At 40.0% G+C, this 24,711-nt stretch overlaps 1 protein-coding gene across 1 annotated transcript in view; it reads left to right on the top strand.

Moving 5' to 3' along the window:
- Window positions 1-24,711, top strand: part of Clic4 (chloride intracellular channel 4) — a 60,011-nt gene that overhangs the window by 28,451 nt on the left and 6,849 nt on the right. Inside the window, exons 2-4 of the mRNA XM_015485496.2 lie at window positions 2,880-2,989; window positions 13,451-13,576; window positions 19,698-19,804. Of these exons, the coding sequence (XP_015340982.2) occupies window positions 2,880-2,989; window positions 13,451-13,576; window positions 19,698-19,804 (343 nt within the window). The remainder of the gene's footprint in view (window positions 1-2,879; window positions 2,990-13,450; window positions 13,577-19,697; window positions 19,805-24,711) is intronic.

Genomic DNA, 24,711 nt, shown 5'->3' with positions numbered 1-24,711 from the left:
ACCCTGTCTCTAAATGAAATACAAAATAGGGCTGGGGATGTGGCTCAGTGGTCAAGAGTTCCTGAGTCCAATCCCCCCAGTACACCTCCTCAAAAAACAAACAAACAAAACATGGGAATATATAAGAAGTATTCAATTTTCAGCCTACTTTTTTTCTGTTGTTTACACTGAGTAAAGAATTTTTTTGTACTGGGGATTGAACTCAAGAATGCTTTTCCATTTAGTTACATCCCCAGTCCTCTTTATTTTGAGACAGATTCTCACTAAGTTGCTGATATTTTGAGACATATTCTCACTAAGAAGCTGGTCTCAAACTTGAAATCCTCTTCCCTCAGCCTCCTGAGTTGTTGGGATTACTGTTGTGTGCCACTGCACCTGGCTACGCTGGGTAATTTTTAAAAATGTATTTATTAGTGTGTTTTAATTATAGATAATAGTGGGGTTCATTGTGACACATATGTACATAACATAATTATTCCAGTCCATTCCCTAGTGTTTCTCCATTGCCTCCCCCTTCCCTCCTCTGGTTCTCCTTCCTCCATTCCTCTGGTCCTCCCTCTGTTTACTCACACGCACTTCCCCACCTTGGTGCATTGCGTTTACACATGAAAGAGGATGCATAACGGCTGTCATACATGCATGTATAGTTTGGTTGATTTTATTCCTCAGTTCTTTCCCTTTCTCTCCCTCCCCTTGATGTCCTTCCTGTCCTCTCTACTTTCCCTTCTATTTCTTTTCTCTCTCTCTAGCTTCTGCACATGAGGGAAAACATTCCACCCTTGACTTTTGAGCCTGACTTCTTTCACTCAGCATGACGTTCTCCGGTTCTGTCCCTTTTCCTGAGATGACGTCACTTCCTTCTTGTTTATGGATGAGTGCTGCTCACTGGGTGATTCTCCAGCTCCTTGATTCTCCCTCTCTCCCTCCACTGGGCTCTGAGTCTATGTTATGAACTTTTCATCACTGCAACAAAATACCTGGAGTGATTGACTTATAAAAAGAGAATTTTTATTTTGGATCAGAGTTTGGAGGTTCTAGTCCAGGATCAGGCAGACCCGTTGCTTTGGGAATCTGGTGGGCCTGCTGGGTGGCACTTGCTGGAAGTGACCAAACATACTGCTCAGGGCCAGGGAGCAGCGGAGAAAGTGGGAGGTCAGGAGTCCCCTGGTCACCCTTTTATTTCAGCTACTGCATTTTTTCCATCTTCTGTTTCTCCGCTTGTGGTTTTTTCCAAGCTCAAGCTGCTGATAATTGCTCATTGAAATATTTTTTATCACACCACTTCAGAGAGACGCTTTGTCGGATGTTCTGACATCTCTGTCATCTTGGTGCTGGCAGCTGCTGATTGCCTTTTCTCACTCAGAGATGGTGTTTGGTGTTTGGCTTTTTAGGTGACTTTCAGTGGAAACCCTGGCAGTTTCATAGTACAAGACCCTGGGTTTTGTTTAACCCTCGTGTTTCAACTTTTCTGATGGAGAGAGGTATAGGGTGAGGGGGGTGGGGACACCATTGCCTTGTTACAGACAGATGAAGGTGGAAATCCAGGTGTCCCCGTGGGTCTCCACTGATGCCCAAAGTGGAGGCACCTCATTACTGCTGGGCACGGGTGAGAGTCCACTTCCCCACGAGGCCTCCCTGATACTGCAGCAGAGGTGGCCTCACTACTGCTGCTTGGTGATCAAAGTCTCCTGTGACCCCACCCAGCAGGGAGGGAGGAAGCGGGAGGGGCCCCTGTTACTGGTCAGCAGGATTTCTGCTTCTAAAGGTCCTGTGTCCTTCCCATCTGAGGTGATCATGGCCCCGGGCATAAGCCTCCAGAAGGTTGATACACTAAGTTGGAAACAAAGTACTTCATTCCCATTAAAGAATTAATGGCTTATTGTGGATGGAGCATTTTACTGAAATGCTTCTGATTTTTTTGAGTGCGATTTAAGTAGGATAGTAAGAAGTACGTTTTAAAAAATATTTATTTTCTAGTTATAGCTGGTCATTATATCTTTACTTCATTTTTATGTGGTGCTGAGGATTGAACCCAGTGCCTCATGCATGCTAGGTGAGCGCACTACCACTGAGCCGCATCCCCAGCCGTGCCCCCATCCTGCCCCCCATAATATTTTATTTAGACCCAGGGTCTCCCTGAGTTGCTTGGGGCCTTGCTAAGTTGCTGAGGCTGCCTCAGGCTCAGGCCCCTGGGATTACAGGCCCGCATCACCTCCTGACTTACCAGCGTCTTTGAATGACTTGTTGAAGAGTTATTTTTGGAACTCTTTATAGACTTCATAATAAAGAGGCTGTGTTGATTCCTAGCAAATGTCAGAATGTTTTCTTGTCTCCTTTTCAAGTTGGGGCAAACCTGATGAAATGAGGGAAATATGTCCCACTCAGATTTTTGGGAAAATTCTACCTCATTCTTGAGCTTAGAAAAGTCAGCTGCTCCAAGTTTATAAATAGCTTATTACAAAGGCATCTTTTGTTATTTTCTTGCTTCCTGAAGGAATGTGTAAGAGTGTATATAGGATTTTTATAATGAAAAAAAAAATTTTTTTGTACCGGGGATTAAACCCAAGGGCACTTTACATTCTCAGTCTTTTTTATTTTTTTATTTGAGACTGGATCTCTAAGTTGCTGAGGCTGGCCTCGAAACTGCAGTGCTCCCACCTCAGCCTCCTGAGTCGCTGGGATTCAGGTGTGTGCCATGTGCCCTTCTGGGCTGCTCTTTCTCATAAGAGAAGGAGGCAAATGAATGCCCCGAGTAATCTTTCTTTCCAGAACGCACCTTGCCCTGTCTTCTGGTAGCTTTGATGGAAATCCACAGACAGCCCTGTCATTCTGCGAATCCTCATGCTGACCTCCTTTTTAATGTTTCTTTCTGCTTTCAGGCCGGCAGTGATGGGGAAAGCATAGGAAACTGCCCCTTTTCCCAGAGGCTCTTCATGATTCTTTGGCTCAAAGGAGTTGTATTTAGCGTCACAACTGTTGACCTGAAAAGGTAAGAATGGTCGTAGTCTGGGATCAATTTAAATTGAGAGTATGTTACTGTCTTTCAGTTTCATCCTTTCCCATCCTTCACTTTGATTGCATTTCAAGGAAGTGTACTTTATTAAAGTCCTGCTGGTTTGTGGACAGCTTTACCGTGTGTCGTATCATGGACAACCTACGGTCAGGGAATTGCCGTGGCCGCTCAGTCTGTTTGCAGCCTCTTGTACACCTTAAGTTTCTCAGGAGCTGCATCTTAGCGCGATTACAGAGGAATCCTTGCACTTCGCTGGAAGCCTGGAACAATGGAGAAGGGTCTCCGCACACATATTCTTCGTCTAAAATGTGCTAAACATGAAGATCAGAATGGCACTTTAGAATGCTGAATACTGTTCATTTAATTTTTTCTATTTCATTTTCTACTTTTCAGAGAATAAAAAGAAATTTTCTATAATAACAATTTTAATCATATTTTATTAAATGGAATTATAAAACAAGAGCAATTACCCATGACCCTATGATTGTTCTTGCTGAGTTTTTTTTTTTTTTTTGGTGGGGAGGAAAGGGGACTCATTGGGGACTGAATCCTTGGGTGTTTTACCACTGAGCTACATCTCCAGCCCCCCATTCCCTTTTTTGTAGTTGTAGATGGACAGCATGCCTTTATTTTACTTGTTTATTTTTAAGTGGTGTTGAGGATCAAACCCAGTGCCTCACACATGCTAGGCAAGCACTTTGCCACTGAGTCACAGCTGCAGCCCTCCAGCCCCTTTTTATTTATTTTTATTTTGAGCCGGGGTCTCACTAAGTTATCGAGGCTGGCCTCAAGCTTGTGATCCTCCTGCCTCAGCCTCCCCAGTACCTGTGATACACACATGTGCCACCGTGCCCAGCTTGTTCTTGCCAGATGAAGAATTGTTTCTAGCTTTCTCTTCATAGGCCAGATTGAAGAAGATCCCTGACAAATGGAAAGCTATTTTTTATTCAGGAACTCTCTTCTTACTAGCAAATTCATACCCCTCTCCTCCCCAAGAGATTTAAATCAAGGGTTAAGAATACTTGCATCAGTGGTGAATTTAGAATTTGGCAGTAGACATTTATTCCTCTGACATAAATGCCACAGCATCGTTTGCTGTTTATTTTTTAAGCATATCAAAGTCATGAACAATGTCCGGGGGAAATGTGGATAAACTGTCACTTGTGGTAGGTGGCAGAATTGATGTATGTTATCCCTCTGAACGGCACATCCTGGGAGTTATCTGAAAGCTGGAATCCCCTTCCCAGTGTAGGGTAGCAGACTTGGGGTCTGTCCATGCCTTAAATTTATTCTTTATTTGCTCCCAGTGCAGTTTCTTGAAATGGTGCAGACTTAATATTTATGAATCAAAAATAAGCCATAAAATCTTCTAGGAAACTTTTTAGTTAGGGGTATGAATGTGGAAGTAAGCCTTTGAGAGCTAAAACTCCAGGTTCTTGAAGACATTCCCCACTTCAGGTTGGAGAGTTATTTTAAGAATGAAGTAAGTCACGTAGTTACCCTTCCATTATTCCCCCCACTCCACACACTCAGAGAGGAAGTTTCCCAATATAACTCCTAAAAATAGACCATGCCATTAGGCACACACCCTCACTCTGTCCTAAAATACATGGATTTTTCCTTTTCCATTTTTGGCTTTGAGCGAGTAAGTTGCCTGCCACGCTTTGAAAAGCCCTTGCTCCACACAGCCCTTGGTTGTGCCAGAGTCCAGCCACAGTGGGCCTGGTTCAGAAAGTGAGGGGAATTCCAGGGCTGTTTCAAAGTCATCTGTTTTTTCTCTTTTACAGGTTTTTTATGGCATTATTATTGTTAGTTGATTGATGCTTGAGGGTTTGTTTCCGTGTCAGTAATATATGAAAGGCGAAGGCATCCAGGGCCTCAGGACCAGAAATACCCAGGAGGACATGTGTCTCCTAGGGCTTGTGTGAGATCAGAACCCAGAGGCCTGAAGTTGAAACCTGTATTTTTTTGTTTTCTTCATAAATTTGAGGTCTCCAGTAAAAGCTGTTCCTTAAGGACAACTTTGGTGTACAAGTTGTACATGATACTGAGTCCTTTCCACCCCATCCCTGGGGGTGGATACTAGCTTCCCCTTCACAGAGATTATTAGCTTTTCAGTTTGGTCTTTGTCTTTCCAGAACTTTTCCATGAGTTTACTTACATAGAATCTTGAACCAAGCCAGGCCCCAAGCCTGTAACCCAGTGACTGAGGAGGCTGAGGCAGGAGGATCATGAGTTCAAATGACAATAACTTAGTGAGCCCCTAAGCAACTCCGTGAAACCCTGTCTCGAAACATAAAAAGGGCTGGGGATGTGAGTTAAGTGCCCCCAGGTTCAATTCCTGGTTTAAAAAAAAAATAAAAAAAATCAAAGAATCTTGAACAGAATTTCAAAGAGAAAGTACCCCAAGAGAGTAAATAAATAAATGTAAAATAAAGTCACAGAGAAATGAAACAGTAAAAGGGAGCTTTCATAATAAGTTATTAATTCCAAGCATTAAATGTGACTCTAGAGCTCTGTGGGGGAGAAACTACCTGTAAGTGCTTATTTTACTGCCTTTCTTGGTAATTGCCCAATTCTTCTGTGAAAAGTACTGATCCCAGAACAAACCAGTGGTGAGCAATGGAACTCCGCTGAGCGCTATTTAGAAGCCCACTCTCTGCTCTGAAAAAAACAATTGTCCATGACATTTCATCCCTAAGAACAACCCATTGCCAGTTCTGGCACTGATGCCTGTCTCTTTCAGCCTCTGTTGGTGCTGATGACGGTGCTGGGGGATTTGCGAGTCCGTTGTGAGGCTTTGAACAGTCTCCCATTACTTGCTTTTAGTGCAGCCTTTCTGCTTTAGTGGGAGTTATTTCCAAACCTAATTTTCTGTTCATGCTGCATAGTATTAAAGAAATTTTAGATAAAAAAGTAAAAGCTGCGGACAAACATGCAAAAATATTAAAATTGGGGGCACAATTACAGGTGTCATCACATGTCATTCAGTGGGGACCAACCATGGTACAGGGGAAAGTCCCAGGCATTAAAGTTGGCTCTGTAGAAAGTGCCCTGCCACCGACATCTGTGGGATCCCAGGCAAGCTGCTTCGGCCCCTTGAGGTCCGCTACTTCATATTTAAGTTTAGGAAGAAGGAGGGGAACACAAACTAACATGTCTTCAGTCTTGTGTGTGTGCTTGGGACTATTGAGGGTGCTTTTTCTATTTTCAAACCTAAAAAATATATTTTACTTAGAGATAGGGTCTCTCTGAGTTGCTGAGGACCTTGTTGAGTTGCTGAGGCTGGCTTTGAACTTGTGATCCTCCTGCTTCAGCCTCCCAAGCTGCTGGGATTATGGGCATGCGCAACTGTGCCTGGCAACTTTCAAACCATTTTTCAACCTTGATATACTCTCTGACAGAATAAAGGCCACTTTTTAGAAGTCTGGGAAATGGGTGTTTCTCTTTGTCCAGTTTCACTTTAAACACCGAAACATCATCAGTAACGATTTCCTTCTGTTTCAAGTGCAAGTATACCATTTGTAACAGGTTGTGTAACTCTGACTAGGGTTCTAGTCACCATAGTAGCAACATAAAGTTTTGCAATATTGTGATACTTTAAATTTTAACAATTTCATAATAATAAAAAAAATGTTACAATGGAACTATGAAACTGTATATCTTAAAAGCGGTTATAAACTCAGAACAAAATCTGATTTCCAAATTCCACAAATAGTTTTACTTTCATTATCATGTTCCGTAGTTCCACTCTCCTGAAAAAAAAATCTGCAGTAAGTTGATAAAAGAGTTCAGTAGATCTTCAGTAAAAGCAGCATTAGTGCCACATGCAAAGAGACAAAGTGGCACAGAACAGGCCGGCTGTTAGAGGAGTCATCCATCTCCTGCTGCTGGCCATTGGGGAAAGCAGACTCCACTCTTCCCCAGAAAAGTTCGAGAAGCTTGAGTTTTCTGGATGCATTCTTAATCCCGTATATGCTCTGTGTGCTGTGTGTGTGTGTGTGTGTGTGTGTGTGTCTGTCTGTCTGTCTTTGTGTTTCTGTTTCTCCCACACACATTGGGACAGGGAGAGCTTTGCTGCCACAAGTTTTTATGTTCTTTTCAAGATGATTTCAATGATCATAAATCCTGTTGAGATGCTAAGAGCTGAATTAGAAAAATTATTAGCAGAAGTTCTTCTAAATTCTGTTTATAAATTGCATTATTAAAACACATTAAGAATTATAAAAGTTGTATTTGGAATCTTTTAATGTATGCTATTTTGTTCTTTATTATTCCACAAAGAGATACTGAAGTAGATCACCATTAGTAGTGTACTACATTCAGAGAAATCTGTAAAATCCTTTTACTGCTTGAACTGGGGCACATAGAAAGAAGTTTCATTACTAGGAGTCTAGGTGTCTTGCTGTGTGTGTTTTGGTGACTCCATTAAGTTCCTTCAGTGACCTTAATATTGTCAATCCAAAACATATCAAATCTAGTAAGGAATAATTAGTAGGAATAATGTGTACAGAAGCAAAGGATTCGGTGGTCTTCACTTTTATGGGGAGGGATCAATTATTTATTTAAATGTAGTGCCCAATATTTTTTTTTTTAAGAGAGAGAGAGAGAGAGATTTTTTAATATTTATTTTTTAGTTTTCGGCGGACACAACATCTTTGTATGTGGTGTTGAGGATCGAACCTGGGCCGCACGCATGCCAGGCGAGTGCGCTACTGCTTGAGCCACATCCCCAGCCCCCAATATTTTCTTGATGTGTGTGAATTTATTTTGTGCCTTGAAAATTGGCACCTGTAAAAGGGAGTGCAACTTGGGGGACTGGGGAGATAGCTCAGTTGGTAGAATGCCTGCCTCGAATGCACAAGGCCCTGGGTTCAATCCCCAGCACCACCAAAAAGAAAAGGGAATGCAACTTAAAAGGTAAGTTCTACATACTGAGACTTATTTCTTCATTTGGCCAGTCAGCTGGCTACAGACAGGTTAATCCTCACGAGCCAGCTCCAGTGTCATATAGCTACGCCGACCTCACTTCCCACCAAGCAGCTGGGACTGAGCCACCAGCCCAGGCCTCCAGTTGGTCCATGTGCACTGCATTAAATCCTAATTGGAGGCACTTAAGTTGCTGAGAGTATTAGCTTCTGTAGAGTCCTCCTTTTTGTTCCCTCATTTCCCTCTCTTGGTTTCCTGTTTTCGTTTCTCTTCATTCCTTTCTTCATCTAGAAATAAAATGAGAGAGAACAAAATAATTTGTTTTATGCAAAAAGAAATGGGGTAGTAGGGAAAACCCCACAACACACAACACCAAAGAATAACCACACCTTTATTTCAAGGCATGAGCTTCGGGCCCTTTGCTTTTTCTAGATTATCACCCAAGGGAAGCACTTGAATGAGTTTGAATGAATTGCTGAGTATTTGTTGGAAGGCCTTTTATGAAATAAACCGAAGATGTCCTGTTTTTAGCTGTTACTTATCAGTTCACTTCCACATATCTCAAACTGCAATTCCTGCAATGTTAAGTTTCTGTGAAGCATCTGTGAAATGAGCCCTTGTGAGTCAACTGGAATGCCTGAGGCCCTGAGCACCAGCTGAGGGCTAGAAGTCAGGATCTTACATTCTGTTTGGTTGATGGTGCAGCTTGTGAGAGAGTCACCCCACTGCCTAGGACTTGGCCCTTCAGTTTTGGTCTACTAATCCATTAAGTGGGACCAGTTTCTTCTCAGATCTTGCTTGGAATAAGGACCTGACATGGTTGTCATGCATCTGTCTCAACACTTAATCCTGGAAAGAATTTCATTACCTTTGTTTTTGTAGCTTTTCAGAAATATGATGGACTAATCAGTAACACAACTGGGAAACTGGTTGTCCTGTGCCTGGTTTCATTTCCTTGGTTGAATATGTCCTCTAAATCAGGTTTTATTATTATAAACTGGCTAATGCTGGACAACTAGCCATGAAATATTAGCTGTATTCAAGTTAAATCTGCTGATCCCATCATCTGTGTGACGCCCTGTTAATGTGATGTGGAAGGAAACAATGACTTCTGTTTGTGTACTTTTGTTGAGTTCACGTTCACATGCATTATTTGATGATGAATCAAATGTCTATACACCCAGAGAGGCCGGGGCTTCCTTAGGGAAGCAGTGAGTGAATGACAGAGTTTAGGACTTTAATCCAGCCCATCTTATTCCAACTTTGGTTCTTTCTTCTCTGCCATGCCACCTCAGTCCCTCCTCTAATAAATATTTTTGCTTGGAGAGTTCAAAAGCTGTCACGATTAATTATAGAAGTAATAGTTGTTATTTATTTTGGTTCCTTCATGGGCTATTTTAAAGCATGGTGTTCTTCCCCTTTATCCAACTGTACACCATTCATGAAAAAATTATTAGTAAAAAAACAAAAAAACAAACAAAAAAACTTGTGGGGCTGGGGTTGTGGCTCAGTGGCAGAGCTCTTGCCTAGCATGTGTGAGGCACTGGGTTTGATCCTCAGCACCACATAAAAATAAACAAATTAAATAAAGGTATGCTGTCCATCTCTAACTACAAAAAATTTTTTAAAAAAGACAAACTTGTATTATTACTTTATACTTAGGCACATAATTTACTATGTATTGTAAAAATGTTGATGATTATGTTTTATGACTTTAGAATAAGAAAATTGTTTTCAGGTGATCACAATTTGTACATGAAGAGAGGAAAGAATGTTCTTACTAACCCAGCATCATTCCCTGGGAGATGTGTGTTGGGGTGTGTGTGTGTGTGTTTTGCAGTGCTGGGAATGGAACCCAGGCCTTGTGCATAAAAGGCAAGCTCTTCCACTACACTGAGCTAACCCCCAGCCCCTCTTTTGTGTACTGTATACAAGTTTTATTTTTTTTAGCCTTCTTGCTTTGGTGAGATGATTTTTCTTACCTTTGTGCTATTTTTTTTTTTTTGTTTAACTTTCTAAAACATTTTCCCAGTATTAAAAAATAATACTGGGAATAGAACCTAGGGTACTTCACCACTGAGCTACATCTCTAGTGTCTTTTACTTTCTATTTTGAGATAGGGTGTTGCTAAGTTGCCCAGGCTGGCCTTAAACTTGCAATCCTTTAGCCTTAGCCTCCTGAGTCACTGGGATTATAGGCATGTGTCACCAGACCCAGCCTGTTTAACCTTTTTAACTTGAAAAATATTAAGATTTGAAAAAGAAGTATATGAACCCTGAACTTTTAGGGTTTCAGGACTTTTGATTATGTACAAGATCTTCTTGAATTGAAGAGGAAGTAAATTATCAGTGGGAACAAATGAGTCTGTCAGTGAGTGACGTCTAGACTAAAGATGACTGTGGTCTTGAACATATGGGATTCTTTCATGATCAATGAAGAGCAGATGTCTGGATGGGGAGTAAAAAGAAACAACCAAAAGAAGCCAATGAGGGGCAGGTTATAAAAGAATTAGTTCTTCTGGTAGTCAGACCAAAATACCTGATGAACAACTTAGAGGAGGAAAGATTTATTTTGGTTCATGATTTCAGAGTATTCAGTATATGGTTGGCTGACTCCATCGCTCTGGGCCTCAGTGAGGCAGAGCGTCTTGGTGGAAGGGTGTGGCAGAGGAAGGTGCTCAGCTTGTGACATTCAAGAAGCAGAGCGAGACAGAGACAGTGCCAGAGAGAAGATAAGTCCTTCCAGGGCATGCTCCTGGTGACCTATAGGTCCCACCTCCAGGAGTCCATTCAGCCATCATGGATTGATGAGCTCAGAGCCCTCAGGACCCAGTCACTTCCCAGAAGCCCCACCTTTGAGCACATGAGACTTGGAGGAACATTCTAGTTCTAAACCATAACAGTTATAATTTGAAGTTGAATACTTATAATCGAATAGTTCAATAAGTCATCGTGTCTTTGCTTGGAATGTGGTCACAGACCCAAGAGGCACTCTCCAACCTGGATTGAAAGATGGAGCTTAAGAGAGAATGGGAACGAATGAGACCAGGGGACGTGGACAGCTGGGCTAAGTATGGATCTAGGCCCTCTGTTTTGAATATTCTTTTTTAACAACCAAGTATTCCATTTTCATGATCCACTTAAAGATATCTTTTATTTTATTCAGATTCTGTGCATTTGTGTTCAGGAAGGAAGGAAGAAGGCAGGAAAGCCAGCTCCTCCGGTGTATGGGCTGAGAAGGGGAAGTTCTTTGAAGTGATATATTGTTATGTATTTTTTTAAGTTTAAAGTTTACTTTTTTTAATTTTGGAAGTTTTCAAACATATACAAGAATAGAATAAACTTCTCCATAACCCCAATATAGTTACCAAATCTTACTACATTTTCTGAAATGCTTAGATTTTACTACATTTTCTTGGCTACAATGTTTTAAAGCAAATCCTGGACATTATATCATTTCATCCGTGCTAACCTGAATGAGGTCTCCAAACAACAGGGACGTTTTCTTACCTAACAACAATGCCATTGTTATGCCTGGTTCCTAGTTTATAATCCGATTTTCCTGGTTATTGCAAAAGTATCTTTTTTATCTATGGCAGTTCTGTTCAAATCACTGTCTAAACACATGTCACTCATTGTATTTGGTTATGTCCCTCATTATTTGTTTTAAATAGTCTGCTTTAATTGAAGAGTAGACTTCTTGTATCTGTTTCAGGATTAATTACCTTGTCATCTTACACACCAAGTAGCCAAAATAAATTTGGAAACTTTGCATACACAAAAAATGAGAGTGATCAGGCAGATGATGGATGCCCTGGTATCAAGAGGATGGTTTTGACCTCATGGACTACCCTGGGCAAGGGGTTGCCTGGTTCATACTTTGAGAAACACATGCCTCCAAGGCTTGATTAGATTCAGATTTTTTTTTTTTTTTTTTTTGGTAAGAATATTTCATAGTGCTTTTATTCTTCATGTTTTATCAAGAAACACACCATATCTGGTCATCTCATTTATTCTACTATTCATGGGAGGGGCCTGAGTGAGACATTCCACTTTTTAGCTATTTAGTAACGATATTCTTTGCTATTAGTGGTAGTGTTGAGTATAAAGTTTTGTCATCTTTATTAGTGTTTTATGATATTTTCAGTTTTTCCTATTTAATAAGAGGAAAATAGCTTCATTGTTTAGTTTTTAATTCCTTGGATAATTGTGATATTTGACATATTTCCATGTGTTCACTTTTCTCCTATTAATTTCTTTCAACCCATTCTAATTTGATCTTTTAATGACTCTAAAAAAATAAATGTATGGGCTGGCGTTGTGGCTCAGTGGTAGCGCGCTCGCCTAGCAAGCGCGAGGCCCTGGGTTTGATCCTCAGCACCATATAAAAACAAATAATAGTTGTGTCCAACTACAACTAAAAAATAAATATAAAAAAAAATAAAAAAATAAAAATAAATGTGGACAAAACTCCTTATAGATTTTCTTTTTCACTATAGTGTTTATCTACTACTGCCTTTTACCATTGATTTTGCTATCTCTTGTGTATTGAAGTAATTTTATTTTTACTTTTTGGTACCAGGATTGAACCCAGGGGTGCTCAACTACAGTGCCACATCCCCAGCCCTTTTTATATTTTAATTAGAGACAGGGTCTTGCTGAGTTGCTTAGGGCCTTGCTAAGTTTCTGAAGCTGGCTTTGAACTCATGGTCCTCCTGCCTCAGCCTCTGGAACTGCTAGTATTACAGACGTGCACCACCATGTCTGGTTACTGAAGTAATTTTGATAATTTATTATATAATCTGGTGATCTTTTTCCTTGTTAAGTCTGAACTTCTATAAAAAACGAGGAGAGGTAGCGCCAAGAGTTGGAGTCTTAGAGTTGAAAATGGCTGCAGGATCAGCTGCTCCCCTGTATTTTTTTCCTGCTCCCCTCAAAAAAGGCCTACGTAGTTTCTGTCTTAGGCACAGTTGCTACCAGAGTTGAAAATCGGAGACTGACTTTCCCAAGTCTTTCTGCCCCTCATTCTACCACCATCTCTCATAAGCACCTTAGTTAAATTTGGAATAATGGAAGACACTTAATGGTCTTACCATAGAATATGTGCTTTGTGGAGATCTGCTTTCTATTGGCGTACTTTTGCAGCTCTTAGACTTTAAATGCTGTCTCTTATTCATTCTAATATACTTTGAAAATTTAGAACTACTCTTTAAGAATTTAAAGTATTGTTGCTTTTTTTTTTTTTGTACTGGGGATTGAAACCAGGGGCACCTTCCCACTGAGCCACATCCCTACCCTTTTAAATTTTTTATTTTGAGGGAAGGTCTTGCTAAATTGCTTGGGGTCTTGCCAACTTGCTTGGGGCCTTGCTAACTTGCTGAGGCTGGCTTCCAGTTTGTAATCCTCCTGCCTCAGCTTCCTGAATTGCTGGGGTTATGAGCTAAAGTATTTTTGCTTTACTAGAGTGAAAAAAAAAAAATCTCATTTTGACTACTATTTTGCCTAACAGGAAGCCTGCAGACCTGCAGAACTTGGCTCCTGGGACACACCCACCATTTATAACTTTCAACAGTGAAGTCAAAACGGATGTAAATAAGATTGAGGAATTTCTTGAAGAAGTCTTATGTCCTCCCAAGTGAGTATCAAATAAAATGTACATGGAGACATTTCTACCTCTTTGTAGCTTTGTGTGATTTGTCCTCAGAGATCCTTTACCTGCTTACTTAAATTCTCATAGCATTGATTTGGAAATGGCTGGTGTCTTTTCTAAGTTACTTATAATTAATGCTACATAGATGTCAGAAATGACTTCTTGCTAGGCCAGTAAGCCATACCGAGAAAGAAGGGATTGGGTCTAAGCTCTCGGTAACATGGAGAAAGCGGGTTTGGAACATATCAGAAAAGACTCTTGTGGGCTTTGGGTTCCACTGACCCTAGGCAGAAGGTCTGAGCAGGTGCTTGGTGCAGGGTGCTGTTGAATTTGCTCTCACTCACTTTTAAAGGTCACTTTCGGAACCTATAGCTAGGGGAAGTGATTTTTCACACTGTTGGGATTCATTTTTACTTATTTCTTTGAGGTACTCCAGATTTCCAGGTTGTACATGTACTAGGTTAACTCAATTGCAGATGTGCAGTTTTGGATCCTTCTGTAATTTTGGCATAGGTTCAAAACATTATTAGTTTCTTTGAGATTTTTTCCAGTTTCATTATCCCAAAAGTTGATGGGTTTTTTTCCATTTAACCCAAGCTTTTCTTGTTAGTAACTTGACTTTTACCCTCCATGTCCAGATAAATTCCCCAGGAAGGGAATTATTAGGTCAGAGGGTTTTAAAATGAATTGCTCATTATCTATCCATTCATTTGTTCCTTCCTTCATTCATTCTGCAGTTACCAGGCAACAAAACAGTCTAGATACACTAGCAAGTGTGAACACGGTCCCTGCCTTCATCTGGTGCCCTCAGTAGGAGTGGGAGGGGTTGGGTGAGGGTGGTGAGTGGCAGCAAGAAAGGCTTTGGAAAAGGGGCAGTGCCTGCACTAAGCCTGATTTATATGGAAAAAAATGACAGCTAGCAGATGAATGAAGAGTGGCAGGCATTTTAGGGTACAAGACTCATTTTGAGGAAACAGTGTTTCTTTTGGGGAACTAGAGGCTGGCGGGAGCTGGCGGTGAGGTGTCCCGTCCGGCAGGACACATCAACGTGGGCAGCGAACCTAGATGGGGAGGAATGAAGGGACAAGAGACACGAAAGGTGACAGCAAGACAAGAGTTCTGATCAAGCTGCAAACTTTTATTGTTCACACAGGGGTATTTATATGCTGGGGATGGGGAAGCTCTCTTATTGGCAGTTGCTGGATGTCTGCACAAGGTGAGATAACCGCAGGATGTTTCAGGAAGATAGGTTTCAGGAAGATAGGTGGCCGCAGGATGTCTCAGGGAGATAGGTAGCTGCAGGATGCCTCCCAGGCAGGATGTCTCCCAGGGGGCTGTCAGGCTAATCTTTGAAGGAGAATTTCCTTCTAGTTCCTGACAGTGAGGCTTGGTGGAGAAGGAAGGCTGCCCTAGTGGAGTAACGAGCCTCCTGGGGAGCCAGCTCTCTGTCCCCTGGGAGCAAAGTGGCCCTGCTTGGCAATCCCGTGCCAACCCTCAGATTGTGTTCTCTTAATCCTTTTTATATAATTCCAAAAGCCTGTCCCCCGCCTGCCTGCCTTCTTTCTAAGAGCTTCAGGCTTCTTTTATCTCTTTTCCCCAGACTTTCTAACTGCCTTGATCCTCCAATAAAGTGTCTCCAGACCAATGTTAATAAAACTGTCTTAATTTCTCCTCCAGGCCGTGCTGTGATTAGAATACCTGTACATCAAAACTGAGATCTTTGTAAAATGTGAAGGAAAGCTTTATACACATCAATTGGGAAACATTAGGAACTTTTTTTTTTTTAATATTTTCTTTTTAGTTTTAGGTGGACACAATATCTTTTTTTTTTTTTTTTTTAATGTGGTGCTGAGAATCGAATCCAGTGCCTCATGCATGCCAGGCGAGCACGCTACCACTTGAGCCACATCCCCAGCCCCACATTAGGAACTTTTGAAAGCCTATTGCAACATGGAACATAGTAGATTAGATCCCTTTTTATTCTTGAAAAGTACCATGTTTGCCAACTTGTCCTCAGACTTTGATTGAAAGTGATCTTCCTCTCATACTTGTGGATCATTGTGTGAACATTAAATATAAGTAGAGAAGCTGTTTGAATGACATACTCATTCTCTATGAAGAAAACTATATTTTGTTTTAAAGCACTGTATGAAATACTTATTGTTTAAATTCCTCCAAGTTTAAGTTTTTAAAATCATTGTGTTGATAATATATACATCACTTAGTCAAATGGACATTTTCCCATATTCCTTTCTAGTCTTCTTCACCCACCAAAAATCAAGAATGTTTATCATTCTTACTTCTTACTTCTCCCAGAGGACATTGACATTAAGAGAAATGGTAGCACTGGTATCAACATATTATGGTTTCTTGGTATCCATTGTTCTGTAAGACATCAGAGCTTTGAATTGGACCATGGAAACAAACATTTTCATTTTGCTTTGTTTTGTATGGAAATTTCAGCCCCATGTTGGGGGTGGGGGCAGATTTGAAGAGAGATTATAAACAGAAATGGTCTTTTCTTTCAGTTTAAATGCATGGAAATCTTTCTATTTCGAGTATTCTTAAGGTGCCATACTCTCTCTAGGATATTTTTCTTGTTTATGTGTTGTAGTTTATATTCTGAAGAGAGTTTCTGAGTAAAGTTATAATAAAGTTTTACTTTATATAGAAGAAATTACTTTTAATGCTGCTAATGCTTCTGGTGTTACTAATGTGCATGTGCTAATGTGTACCATGTATTGTGCTTTGAAGATTATTTTATGGGTGATCTCAATTCCCACATAGACTTGAAAAAGAAACTGAAAAATGAATAATTCAAATACTTTGTCCAGCCTCTCCCAGTTAGTGGTGTCAGAGCTGGGCCACCTTTAAAGCCAGGTTGATAACGGTATTAAAAACGTGTCTCCTCTGTTCTCTGCTTTGTCCTCTCATTTCATTGGGTTTAGCTTTTATAAAAGAGGCAAAATGTGAGTCTTTGATCAGAATCGTGCTTCACGAGTACAAGACTGAAGTCCAACTTGAAGTTTAGAGGAAGGGTAGGCTAGAAACCCAGGCGGGTCATTACCAGGCTGCTCTAGTGAGACCCATTGTGGTTGGCAGCAAGTCATGAACGCCCTGCTGCCGGTGAGCTGCCGGTGAGCTACGGTGAGATGTGACTTTGGCTGTCCCTACGGCAGCATGCTGGGGTGGCGAATGCCTTCTCCGAGTGGACTCTGTCGCCTACAGTGCGGAGCGCCGTCCACGGGACCCAGCTGTGGGTGCAGGAGCGGTGGAAGACGCGCTGCTGGGCGCCGCCTGCGCTCCTCTGTGGCTTGCACCAGGAGCGCCCTTTCTCTCCAGGTGCTTTGCTGTGAGCGGCCTTTTCTGGATAGGATGAGAAGAGGCAGGAGAGCTGTGCAGGCCGGGGTGCGGGGTGGGGGCGCGGAGGGGCTGGGGCCCAGCATTTCTAATGACACGGCTTTGGCGCTGGTGATGCCGAGCACAGCGTTTCCATGTGAACGCTTCCTGGTTTAGTCACAGCGAAATACAGGCACCGGGCAGTGTCTCCTCTGGAGTGTTTGAAATTTAGGGACTGATGGAAAGCTTGACTCAAAGAGCTTTCGTCGGGTGTGTGAGACTACAGGTTCCACAGTGCGCTCCCTTCCTGCTCTTGCGAAAGTGGTTCTGTATTTTTTTAGTCCCTCTTGCTTGAACTACTCTGCTTTTGAAACTTGGGTTTTTAACTCAACTATACTTGACCAAAGTACTTATAAAAAGATAGAAGGATAAGAGAAGGATAATAGGATAAATTTGGAGGAGAATTCTATAAAAGTCAAACTAATTTTTTTTTTTTTTTTTGGTGCTGGCTATCGAACCCAGGGCCTTCTACATGCAAGGCAAGCACTCTACCAGCTGAGCTATATCCCAGCCCAAGATTAAGCTCTTACTCTTTTTGTTCAGTGAGAAACTACGTCATTAAGCCAATTTTAAAAAATGAGAAACACAAGGAAAGAATTTACAAGGATAATTCAATAGGCAGTATATAACCAGTTTTTTTCTTATATTACTACAAGAATGGAGAAAATATTGATTTTTTTTTCTTTCCCCTAAAAGGTTATAATATTCTTAGCTAGTCCACCATGAGTTGAAGGGCTGGTTTGAGACTCAGTCTGATGCCCTGGGTGCTCATATCTGTTCTGTTGTTGAAACATAGTTCATGAATTATTTGCTTCCTTTTTGTAAAATTTTAAAATGAATGCTCGAAATAATTGAAAATCATTGCTTGACTAAGCTTTTTGCTAAAACTAATAATGGAGGAATTAAAATCTAGGGTTTTGTGAAGGTACAAGAAAAATTGGCAAATGATTTTGGACCCACTAGTTTAGAATTTCATTTATCTGTTAGAATCTAATCTAATAGAAGCAAACAAAAAAATCCCCACTGATCCTGAAGATAGGAAATTTGAGTTTTTGTTAGTGGTTACTTTTAACTTGTTCAGTGTTTTTTGGGACCAAATATGTAAACTTGAGGAATGTAATTTTCTTTTAGGCTAACTATGATTTGAGGTGAATGATCTCGTGTAGCTATACTATTTTATTCATTAAACTAATAGTACACATTTAGTACTTTATCACAGTAGGAGGAGATCTTATAGTTAGGGGAAAAAATTCATACACATGCATAAATTCAGGTGAAAATCCTTTACTCTGTTCATTGAGAAACTACGTCATTGTGTCTATAAGGGAAATATTTAAGATTAAAAATTGAGAGCTACTTAGAGACTGTGTAGATCTATTGAGAAGGAGGTTAACTGGAGCATAGAGGTGTTCAACAGGTATTGTTTATCTCCCTTACCAGTGTATAGTATTGTGCACAATTTTTAGAAGCTACAGCTCTTCCTAAATTCAAAATTGTGAACAGAAGAAATGTGATTTAAAACCTGCACTGAAACACAGCTTGCAACTGAGCTCAGTTTCTTAAAGACTGCCTCGCCTGTGTCTTTGATGGCGGGACAGCATCTTCCAGTGTACGAATGATTGAAATAGCTAGTTCAGTATAAAATATTTTTTCCCCAGAGTTTTTCTGGTTTTTGGTCCATTTTCCAGTGGCGTTTTACAGGGCTTCTGGCTGATTCATCGTCCCTGAAATGGGGTGGAGGTTGCATTCCTCCAGCCCTGACTCTGGAGTGTGCTGGCCCTGAAGGGAACATGTCCGGTTGGGCCTTTTCATATGTGTTTTCCAGTTTGAGAAATGTGCACTGAGTATGTGGGTTTGCGATCTAAATATGTAAAATACACACGTTTCAAAAGGCTGCTGTCATGTCTGTTCTCAGAGTTGAAAACTTTATAACAGTGCCCCAGAGCGCTCAGTATCATTTCCAACATTTATTTTTTTTGCTGCTCACTGATGCCCTTATAAATGTAGTAGGAATATGTAACATGGAGGTTTGAGTAAGTATGGGTGAGGGTGTGCAGTGGACGGCCTACCTGCTGTAGGTGATCAGAGCGCCAGATCAGCCTGGGTTCTCTTCCTGCTGTCAGCATCTCTGGTACCTGTGCAGGCCTGGTTCTGTGCGTGGATTACTAAAGATGTATGAGAAGGCGCCTGAGCTGTGCTATCTCGTAACTACTGAGTGCTTGAAATGTGACTAGTGCAACCGAGGAAGTGAATTTTTAATTTCATTTTATTGTGATTCATTTAAATTTGTATTCAGACAGTCACTGGCACTGATGACATCCACACTGGACCGTGAAAATGTGGAATATCTTCATCATCACAGAAAGTTCTCTTGGACAGTGCTCTCCAGAGGTCTCATTCTGTGATGCCTCTTGGCTTGGCAGGAATCACGTAACAAGTCTACTGTCTCCATAGTGTTCTAATTTATCAAATAGAGGTGGCATGTGGTTGGCCTTTGTTTGCCAGGAATATTAATATGTGAACAAAAACACAGTACAGAGCTTTGTTTCCTAAGGAAAAAACATTTTAAAAATATCATAGCAAATGATGGATTTTCTTATAGTAATAACTGTTATAGGAGAGCTAGCACAGTTCTTTGTTGATAGACAGAACTTATGCTAATGCATCTTTGAAGGCTCTGTAACATACTGTCACCTTTTCTATTTAGGTACTTAAAGCTTTCACCAAAACACCCAGAATCAAATACTGCTGGAATGGACATCTTTGCCAAATTCTCTGCGTATATCAAGAATTCAAGGCCAGAGGCTAATGAAGGTAAAAAACAAAACAAAACAAAATTGAATCATCACAGCAAATAAATAAATAAACAAAAGCTAGTGTTGTGACAGTGATTATAAATGAACACTTGGAATTCCCATAAGCATTAAGAGTATCTTTTAGAGTTGACCAAAGATTTGATGATAAACTGGAATAGTCCTTAAGTTGCTGTTTTTCTGTGTTTTTTACCTAATGCCCCAGCACCCTGCGCAGAATAGATATATAACAAGATACATATTGAATGAAATTGTTCTTATATTCTTTTGAGAAGTTTTTGTGAAGGGAAATATGTAAAGAATAAAGATGAATAGAAAATAATGGATTATGTGGTTGTGATGGTTTGAAATGGATTGATATATATTTATAATATATATTTATTGTATATTTATGATATATATTTATTTATACTTATATTTGTGGTGCTGCGGATTAAACCCAGGGCCTTGTGCATGCAAGGCAAGCACTCTACCAATTAAGCTGTATATCCATCCCTGAAATGAATTGATTTAGCTTTACTTAAACTATTGCTAAATCTTTTATTTTGGGGTACCAGTAGCCTAAAATCAGCCTGGATGATTTTTTTTTAATGCTTATTACTCCTAAAAAATAGTTTTCAAGAATTGCTTTAAAAATAAACAAACAAACAAATAAATAAATAAAAGAGTTGCTTTTAGAGCATAATTAGATTCAACAGCCTTCCAGATTTCTCTGCAACATAAAACTAGAAGTTTTGTTTCAAGTGATATTTTCATAGTGAGAATTATTTAGGTAGTACAGAGGCAGTTTTTAAATTTTTATTTAAAAGATACTTCTATTGTTTCATTTACCAAACTTACATATAGTGAAAGGAAGTATCTTTGAAAGAGGCCCCTTCTAACGAGCATTGTCTGACATATACCATTTGGTAATTTCTCATTTTCCTGTCTTTGCAATGTGAAGCATCGTTCTCTCTATAGAAAACCGTATAGAGGGAATGCTAGTGTTTACTTAAAAGTTGTAGTGATAACCGGAAAAACTAGCTTCTAAAGATGCTTTACTTCATCATAGTTTAGTTTGGTAGCGAAGGTGGGGTTCTGGGTGTATATGGCGGAGTACCAAGTGGGGGACACATCCGTGCTGGTGACAGAACAAAACATCTTTTTAAAGATTGAAACACTGCTAATTTCCTTATGTTATTTTAATAGGCAGTTCCAAACTTTTCGGGCTATATTTTAAAATTAAGTTTTAATATTATAGCATTTTTATAATTTAGTATTGAATTTCAATTGTTTTCTTCTCTTGGTTTCTGGAATAATACTCCCTGTATGAAATGTTTTTCTCCAGTAAAGGGAAAAAGGGGGGATTTTAGTGCCTAGGCCTGGATTGTGTCTATTTATAACGTGTTCCAGTGGCTGCCTTGGCTTGGGAGCAATTTTCTTTAGTAATTGGCTCTTTGTTTTTAACTGACTAAGCACATGTGTGTGGGAACCCCTCCTCCTGCCTGCGGTGTCTTCCTGCTGTCCAGGGTTTTTTCATCAGACTGTCCTTTTATACCCAGATCCTCTTGCTGAACAGTTCTTTGAGCTCTTAAAGTTTATGATGTTTTTATTTCTGGGTGTGGCTTTTGAGGGCTGGAGGGTGGCTGAATTTCTTCTGACACTTGGGAGAAAGGGGATTAAAATGAGTTTGCTTTTTCTTTGAGGGATAAGGTTAGGGAAGAAAAAGTGACTCACTTAAGTATAACTCTGTATTCTATTTTTTCCTATCAATTTGTACTGCCTCAAGTAGCCACCTACACTCAGCTGCCTTCAGAGTGCTGTAATCAGTAAGGATAAACAGCAGTGGATCACACCATTCAGAACTGCCGAGGCTTTGTATTAAATCACCTATTGGTAAATGAGAACTCCTGTTGCCAAGCAACTCCTCCCTACAGGGACTTGTCATTACCATAAGACTTTAAAAAACAGTATTCTAAGTCACTCTGGAGCTCAGTGGGTGTCCTTATGTATGTTGTTGAATGCCTCTTTTCTGTTTAGTGCAATCAAATGCCTTTAATAAGCCTAGGAAATTCGTGATCCATCTCTCTGTTCCCCCATACATATACCCCATACATCTCTCTATTCCCCCAAATACCGGTAATCCATGCAAAGATGGGTTTGTCATTTTTACATGAAAAATCACGAGTAGACAAGTTTTTGATTAGTTTTATCATCTTATTAAATATTTTATAGAATCCAATATGTTTGGACAATTTTAAGACCTTTGAGAACCTACTTCTAAGTAAGGGATTAGATTCCTGGATGCCCCAGCTTTGCAGAGCAGGGGCCAGTGCTGAGATTGGGGTACAGAGTAAACAAATAAGATTTAAAGAATAGGATAAAGGGAAGCTGTTAGCTAGCTAGCTAGCTAGATGATAGACAAAGTATGTAATTCTTTTGGTGACAGACCCAAGTTGATTAGTAGTAAAAGTTTGTGTGACCTTTTAAGCATTAAAAGAGAAATGAATGGTAATTTCTTTTATAGGAATGGATTAGGTATGACCTGTCTCAAATCTCCCAAGTTCTTTTCAGTCCTGTGATTGCATTAATTTAGGTAATTTACTAAGCTCCCAAATAGAACTAGTTTGTGGGTAGTTATACTATTCTTAAGAGAGAAATGAATTTATCATTGTTGAAATCTGCCATTATGTGTTCTGAGGTGTATTTCTTGGTGTCCAAATTCCTGTTTTTAAATGGAGACAAGGAATCTGGAGATTCTTATGAGTTTCCTTTTTATTTCAAGATCCACGCCTTCCCTTACTTTCTACTGCCCCCAAGACCACTCCCACCCTTGTCTGCCTGCTGCTTTCTCCCTCCCTCCCTTCCTCCTTCCCTCCCTCCCTCTCTCTCTTCCTCTCTGGTGAAGTGGGAGTGAGGATGGTCATTCATTATTCTATATTTAATCATCAGTAAATACTCATTATTCCTCTGTTTCCTGTCAGTGCATAACCTAGCCTTTAAAAATTGTGCAAGAGTTCCCTCTATTAAAACTAGCAGTAGTTTATCAAAAACTACACTGAGATTTCATCTCACTCCAGTTAGAATGGCAGCCATCAAGACCTCAAACAGTAACAAATGCTGACGAGAAGGAAGGAAAGGGAGCACTTTGACACTGATGTGGGATTGTAAATTAGTACAGACGCTGTGGAAGTCAGCATAGAGAATCCTCAAAAGAGGAGGAATGGAACCACCATATGACCCAGCTATAGCACTCCTGAATTAACGTCATCATACTGCAGTGACACATGCACACCCATGCTTATGACGGCCCAGTTCACAATAGCCAAACTATGGAATCAGCCTACGTGTCCATCGGTAGAGGAATGGGTAAAGAAAATGTGGTATATACACACAGTGCAGTTCTATTCAGCCATAAAGAAGAATGAAATTCTGTCATTTGCAGGAAAATGGACATTATGTTTATTGAAATAAGCCAAACTCAGAAAGTCAAAGGTTATGTTTTCTCTTATGTGCAAGCTAAAGAAGAAAAAGGAAAAGAAAGGTGGTAGCAACCTATTAATTTCAAAAGATAAGGAGCTACTTTTTGGTGGCCTGCTACTGCCTTCTAGTGGTTAATCTTGACATTTTCTTTATCTGAACTACATACTCTTTTGTGATAGTCTCTAAAACTTTTCTGCTCATCCAATGATGGTGTTGGTACCTATTAGTGGTTGCTTTTGTTTGTTTTGTTGGCCATATATTATGTGGCTACATAAAATTGTATCAGACTAATTCATCTGTTTCCATTTGGCTCTTGAAAGTCTTGGGAGCCTACCCTGTCTCCTCTTTCTTTCTTCCTTTTAAGAACAACAACTGTGAAAAATTCTCCATCATGCCCTGGATTCCTTACTGAACCTAGCTATTTCTCACCTGCATTCTTCTGTTAATTTATGAACTTCACATTTCAGCTAGATGTGTGTGTTATCATTAGCTTGCATGCAATTCATAATAGGTTAGATCCATTGCTTTGCATTTTGATCTCTTATTTTTAAATGGCTAGAATCCCAGTTACTTCTCCAGTTCCAGTTGAGCTCTCCTAGTTCTTCACCTTTATTTTTTCTGGGTTCCAGTGCCCTCTGCTGCTTATCTATTTTCTCTATTAAATAAGCTAATTGATCATGGCTATTACCTTTTATTAATAAAATGTGTAGACCTGTGAACTTGTCACATCACTTGAGATAATACGTTACAATTTGGTATTTACCTAAGCACCTATCAATTACCTATCAATTTTTCTTTTACATTTTAAGAGGGTGGTTTTGTGTTTATAGCAATATGCAGCACGTACCTTATTCCCATTTTCCTGGAAATATATAACAGTCAAGTACAAATATCTTCACTTATCTGACTTTATTTAATGGTGGTGCTGGAGATCAAACCTAGAGCATGTATGTTAGGCAAGTGCTGTTCCCCTGAGCTTTTTCTCCAACCCTTATTTATATAACTTTAAAAGTTATATAAAAGACAGCTAAAAGAAGGCAAATCAAAATTCTGTGAATGGTGAGTTATGGTGAGTTTCCTTTTTATTCAAGATCCATAACTTTCCTTACTTTCTGCAAATAAGTGGAAGCAAATACATCCAAATATTGTATCTATCTTCAAAATGTGTAGCCTCAGAGTCCCGTGTTTGCTGAACCAGGTGGCTTTCTCTTACTGCCTTGTCTGTGAATCTCTGGAACTCAGCACTCAGTTGATAATTCCAAGTCTTACCAAGTCAGATTCCAAAATTTTGAATCTCTTTTCTTTGATGCTAAAAATAATATGAAATCGCTACTCCTTTAATTCTTCATCTATAAAATAGTTTAGTATCTACCCTTCCTAGGCAATGAGAATCAGCTCCTTTAGTATTTAAAAGTTCAAGGTTTTTAGCTGAAAATACTGTAAGAA

This window comes from Marmota marmota, unplaced genomic scaffold (genome assembly GCF_001458135.2).
Source record: "Marmota marmota marmota unplaced genomic scaffold, marMar, whole genome shotgun sequence".
Lineage (NCBI taxonomy): Eukaryota > Metazoa > Chordata > Mammalia > Rodentia > Sciuridae > Marmota > Marmota marmota.
Note: the sequence above shows the minus strand (reverse complement) of the source record. Positions and strands in the feature narration are given on the sequence as shown.